Raw genomic sequence first — 6260 nt, forward strand, 5'->3', positions numbered from 1 at the left:
GTTACAGGGCGCTGTGGTGTGTGACCTCATTCTGTTAAACTTTGTCAAAGGAGCAGATAAATACAAGGCGAGGAAGTTTGAAGAGGTGAGTCAGTGCTGAGGGAATGGGCGCTGAGGGAGGGTCAGTGCTGAGGGAGGGCCGCACTGTCGGAGGGCCAGTGCTGAGGGAGTGGGCACTGTTGGAGGCTCAGTGCTGAGGGAGGGCCGCACTGTCGGAGGGTCAGTGCTGAGGGAGTGGGCACTGTCGGAGGGTCAGTACTGAGGGAGGGCCGCACTGTCGGAGGGTCAGTGCTGAGGGAATGGGCCCTGTCGGAGGGTCAGTGCTGAGGGAGGGCCGCACTGTCGGAGGGCCAGTGCTGAGGGAGTGGGCACTGTTGGAGGCTCAGTGCTGAGGGAGGGCCGCACTGTCGGAGGGTCAGTGCTGAGGGAGTGGGCACTGTCGGAGGGTCAGTACTGAGGGAGGGCCGCACTGTCGGGGGGTCAGTGCTGAGGGAGTGGGCACTGTCGGAGGGTCAGTGCTGAGGGAGTGCCGCACTGTCGGAGGGTCAGTGCTGAGGGAGAGGGCACTGTCAGAGGGTCAGTGCTGAGGGAGCGGGCACTGTCGGAGGGTCAGCGCTGAGGGAGTGGGCACTATCGGAGGGTCAGTGCTGAGGGAGTGGGCACTATCGGAGGGTCAGTGCTGAGGGAATGGGCACTGTCGGAGGATCTCTCTCTCTCTCTCTCTCTCTCTGTCACTGTCTCTCTCTCTCTCTCTCCCTCTCTCTTTTTTTCTCTCTCTCCCTGTCTCTCACACTCTCTCTCTCTCTCCCCCTCCCTCTCTCTCCCCCTCCCCTCTCTCCCTCTCTCTCCCCCTCCCTCTCTCCCTCTCTCTCTCTCTCTCTCTCTCTCTCCCTCTCTCCCCCTCCCTCTCTCTCCCTCTCTCTCTCCCCCCCTCTCTCTCTCTCCCTCTCACACTCTCTCTCTCTCTCCCTGCAGGTGGGGAAGGACTATGGTAAACACTCGAAGGACTCTCTGTCGTGTGACGATCTGTACAAGAGCAAGCAGACCCTGTCTCTGAGCCCGGTCTCCACCAACCCCTCCAACAGCCCCTGCAAGTGACAACATGGCCCCCTCCCCATCTCCGCACCCGACAACTCCCCCTCCTCCCTCTCTCCCCCCTCTCTCCCTCCCCCTCCTCCCTCTCTCTCCCTCCCCTCCTCCCTCTCTCTCCATCCCCTCCTCCCTCTCTCTCCATCCCCTCCTCCCTCTCTCTCCCTCTCCCTCTCTCCCCCCTCTCTCCCTCCCCCTCCTCCCTCCCTCTCTCTCTCTCTCCATCCACCTCCTCCCTCTTTCCCCCTCCTCCCTCTCTCTCCCTCTCCCTCTCTCCCCCCTCTCTCCTCTCTCCCCTCCTCCCTCTCTCTCTCTCTCTCTCCATCCACCTCCTCTCCCCCTCCTCCCCCTCTCTCCCTCCCCCTCCTCCCCCTCTCTCCTCCCCCTCTCTCCCTCCCTCTCTCCCCCTCTCTCTCCCTCCCTACCCCATCGCTGCCCGGACAGTGGTTAGCGTTCCCTCTGGGAAGGGTACCCCCCTGGTCAGCTGTGCCCCCATGGGCCTGGAGTTACGTGGGGGCAGACTGGGGGGAGGAAGCTGCCTCCCCTCACCCCAGGACGTGGGTGACCCCCCCGGGGGGTTTCTGCACCGATGGGCATTACCCACGTCAGATCCCTCCGTTCCCAGGGATTCCAGGATTCGGGATTCCCTCTGGGATAGACCCCAGTTGTGGGATATCACCCCAGTCCCATCAAACCCTGCGTGTGTGCTAGTACGGCGGAGGCCACTCTGCCAACTCCGGACAGCACAAGAAATGGCCGTCTCCCCGAACGTTCCTGTCTCTGTGCGGAACGGAGGGTCACAGCACCCCCCCCCTCCCCCAGGGTCACAGCCACCCCCCCACCCCCCCAAGGGTCACAGCCACCCCCCACACCCTTACCCACCCCCCCGGGTCACAGCCCACTGTCCTGTAACCCCCCCCCCCCCGGGATACAGCCCACTGTCCTGTAACCCCCCCTCAGGGACACAGCCCACTGCCCTGTTACCCCCCCCGGGACACAGCCCACTCCCTCTCTCTCCCTCTCCCCCCCACTCCCTCTCTCTCCCTTCCCCCTCCCTCTCTTCCTCTCCTCCCCCTCTCTCCCTCTCTCTCCCTCCCTCTCTCCCCCCTCCCTCTCTCCCCCTCCTCCCCCTCTCTCCCCTTCTCTCTCTCCCCCTCTCCCCCCATCGCTGCCCGGACAGTGGTCAGCGTTCCCTCTGGGAAGGGTACCCCCCTGGTCAGCTGTGCCCCCATGGGCCTGGAGTTACGTGGGGGCAGACTGGGGGGAGGAAGCTGCCTCCCCTCACCCCAGGACGTGGGTGAATTCCCCGGGGGGTTTCTGCACCGATGGGCATTACCCACGTCAGATCCCTCTGTTCCCAGTGATTCCGGGATTCGGGATTCCCTCTGGGATAGACCCCAGTCGTGGGATATCACCCCAGTCCCATCAAACCCTGCGTGTGTGCTAGTACGGCGGAGGCCACTCTGCCAACTCCGGACAGCACAAGAAATGGCCGTCTCCCCGAACGTTCCTGTCTCTGTGCGGAACGGAGGGTCACAGCCCCCCCCAACCCCCCCCCCCCCCCAGGGTCACAGCCACCCCCCACCCCCTCACCCCCCCCCCCCCAGGGTCACAGCCCCCCCCAGGGTCACAGGAACCCCCACCCCCCCTCACCCATCCCCCAGGGTCACAGCTCACTGTCCTGTAACCCCCCCTCCAGGGACACAGCCCACTGCCCTGTAACCCCCCCTCCCCCAAGGGACACAGCCCACTGTCCAGTAACCCCTCACCCCCCAGGGTCACAGCCCACTGTCCTGTAACACCCCCCCCCTCAGGGACACAGCCCACTGCCCTGTAAACCCCCCCCCCAGGGACACAGCCCACTGCCCTGTAACCCTCCCCCCCCCAGGGACACAGCCCACTGTCCTGTAACCCCCCCCCCAGGGTCACAGCCCACCGCCCTGTAACCCCCCCCCCCCCCCCCAGGGACACAGCCCACTGTCCTGTAACCCCCCCCCCCCAGGGACACAGCCCACTGTCCTGTAACCCCCCTCCCCAGGGACACAGCCCTGTATCCCCCCCCCCCCCAGGGACACAGCCCACTGTCCTGTAACCCCCCCCCCCAGGGACACAGCCCACTGTCCTGTAACCCCCCCCCCCCAGGGACACAGCCCACTGCCCTGTAACCCACCCCCCAGGGTCACAGCCCACTGCCCTGTTACCCTCCCCCCAGGGTCACAGCCCACTGCCCTGTTACCCACCCCCCAGGGTCACAGCCAACTGCCCTGTTACCCCCCCCCCCACCCCAGGGACACAGCCCACCGCCCTGTAACCCCCCCCCCACCCCAGGGACACAGCCCACTGTCCTGTAACCCCCCCCAGGGACACAGCCCACTGCCCTGTAACCCACCCCCCAGGGACACAGCCCACTGCCCTGTAACCCTCCCCCCAGGGACACAGCCCACTGCCCTGTTACCCACCCCCCAGGGTCACAGCCAACTGCCCTGTTACCCCCCCCCCCACCCCAGGGACACAGCCCACCGCCCTGTAACCCCCCCCACCCCAGGGACACAGCCCACTGTCCTGTAACCCCCCCCCAGGGACACAGCCCACTGCCCTGTAACCCTCCCCCCAGGGACACAGCCCACTGCCCTGTAACCCCCCCCCGGGGACACAGCCCAGTGCCCCGTAACCCCCCCCCAGGGACACAGCCCACTGCCCTGTAACCCCCCAGGGTCACAGCCCACTGCCCTGTTACCCCCCCCCCGGAACACAGCCCACTCCCTCTCTCTCCCTCTCCCTCCTCCACCTCTCCCTCCCCCTCCTCCCTCTCTCCCCCTCCTCCCCCTCCTCCCTCTCTCCCCCCTCTCTCCCTCTCCCTCCTCCCTCTCTCCCCCTCCTCCCTCTCCCCCCATCGCTGCCCGGACAGTGGTCAGCATTCCCTCTGGGAAGGGTACCCCCCTGGTCAGCTGTGCCCCCATGGGCCTGGAGTTACGTGGGGGCAGACTGGGGGGAGGAAGCTGCCTCCCCTCACCCCAGGACGTGGGTGACCCCCCCGGGGGGTTTCTGCACCGATGGGCATTACCCACGTCAGATCCCTCTGTTCCCAGGGATTCCGGGATTCGGGATTCCCTCTGGGATAGACCCCAGTCGTGGGATATCACCCCAGTCCCATCAAACCCTGCGTGTGTGCTAGTACGGCGGAGGCCACTCTGCCAACTCCGGACAGCACAAGAAATGGCCGTCTCCCCGAACGTTCCTGTCTCTGTGCGGAACGGAGGGTCACAGCCCCCCCAACCCCCCCCAGGGTCACAGCCACCCCACCCCCTCACCCCACCCCCCCCCCAGGGTCACAGCCCCCCACCAGGGTCACAGCCACCACCCACCCCCTCACCCATCCCCCAGGGTCACAGCCCACTGTCCTGTAACCCCCCCTCCAGGGACACAGCCCACTGCCCTGTAACCCCCCCCACCAGGGACCCAGCCCTCTGCCCTGTAACCCCCCCCTCCCCCCAGGGACACAGCCCACTGTCCTGTAACCCCTCACCCCCCAGGGTCACAGCCCACTGCCCTGTAACCCCTCACCCCCCAGGGTCACAGCCCACTGTCCTGTAACCCCCCCCCCCCCCAGGGTCACAGCCCACTGCCCTGTAACCCCCCCCCCCAGGTCACAGCCCACTGCCCTGTAATCCCCCCCCCCCAGGGACACAGCCCACTGTCCTGTAACCCCCCCCCCCAGGGTCACAGCCCACTGCCCTGTAATCCCCCCCCCCCCAGGGACACAGCCCACTGTCCTGTAACCCCTCACCCCCCAAGGGTCACAGCCCACTGTCCTGTAACCCCTCACCCCCCAGGGTCACAGCCCACTGTCCTGTAAACCCCCCCCCCCAGGGACACAGCCCACTGCCCTGTAACCCCCCCCCCCCCCCCCCCAGGGACACAGCCCACTGCCCTGTAACCCCCCCTCCCCCCAGGGACACAGCCCACTGTCCTGTAACCCCTCACCCCCCAAGGGTCACAGCCCACTGTCCTGTAACCCCTCACCCCCCAGGGTCACAGCCCACTGTCCTGTAACCCCCCCCCCCAGGGTCACAGCCCACTGTCCTGTAACCCCCCCCCCCGGGACACAGCCCCCTGCCCTGTAACCCCTAACCCCCCAGGGACACAGCCCCCTGTCCTGTAACCCCCCCCCCCCAGGGACACAGCCCACTGTCCTGTAACCCCTCACCCCCCAGGGATACAGCCCCCTGCCCTGTAACCCCTAACCCCCCAGGGACACAGCCCACTGTCCTGTAACCCCCCCCCCCCATGGACACAGCCCACTGCCCTGTAACCCCCCCCCCAGGAACACAGCCCACTGCCCTGTAACCCCCCCCCCCAGGGACACAGCCCACTGTCCTGTAACCCCCTCCCCCAGGGTCACAGCCCACTGTCCTGTAACCCCCCCCCCAGGGACACAGCCCTGTAACCCCCCCCCCCCCCGGGACACAGCCCACTGCCCTGTTACCCCCCCCAGGGACACAGCCCACTGCCCTGTAACCCCCCCCACCCCAGGGACACAGCCCACTGCCCTGTAACCCCCCCCCCCAGGGTCACAGCCCACCGCCCTGTAACCCCCCCCCAGGGACACAGCCCACTGCCCTTTAACCCCCCCCCAAGGGTCACAGCCCACTGCCCTGTAACCCCCCCCCCCAGGGACACAGCCCACTGCCCTGTAACCCCCCCCCACCCCAGGGTCACAGCCCACTGTCCTGTAACCCCCCCTCCCCCCAGGGACAGCCCACTGTCCTGTAACCCCCCCCCCCCCCAAGGACACAGCCCACCGCCCTGTAACCCCCCCCAGGGACACAGCCCACTGCCCTGTAACCCCCTCCCCAGGGACACAGCCCACTGCCCTGTAACCCCTCCCCCGGGACACAGCCCACTGCCCTGTAACCCCCCCCCCCCCGGGACACAGCCCACTGTCCTGTAACCCCCCCCCCCCCCCGGGGACACAGCCCAGTGCCCCGTAACCCCCCCCCCAGGGACACAGCCCACTGCCCTGTAACGCCCCCCCCCCAGGGACACAGCCCACTGTCCTGGAGCCCCCCCCCAGGGACACAGCCCACTGCCCTGTAACCCCCCCCCCAGGGACACAGCCCACTGTCCTGTAACCCCCCTCCCCCCAGGGACACAGCCCACTGCCCTGTAAC

At 67.3% G+C, this 6260-nt stretch overlaps 1 protein-coding gene across 1 annotated transcript in view; it reads left to right on the top strand.

Annotated features, from left to right (window-relative positions):
* The window catches only part of LOC132834497 (P2X purinoceptor 3-like), a 52717-nt gene extending 51619 nt beyond the window's left edge, over nt 1-1098 (top strand). Inside the window, exons 12-13 of the mRNA XM_060853420.1 lie at nt 8-85; nt 976-1098. Of these exons, the coding sequence (XP_060709403.1) occupies nt 8-85; nt 976-1098 (201 nt within the window). The remainder of the gene's footprint in view (nt 1-7; nt 86-975) is intronic.
* The last annotated feature ends 5162 nt before the right edge of the window (nt 1099-6260 follow it).

Source organism: Hemiscyllium ocellatum, chromosome 40, assembly GCF_020745735.1.
Source record: "Hemiscyllium ocellatum isolate sHemOce1 chromosome 40, sHemOce1.pat.X.cur, whole genome shotgun sequence".
NCBI classification, from domain to species: Eukaryota; Metazoa; Chordata; class Chondrichthyes; order Orectolobiformes; family Hemiscylliidae; genus Hemiscyllium; species Hemiscyllium ocellatum.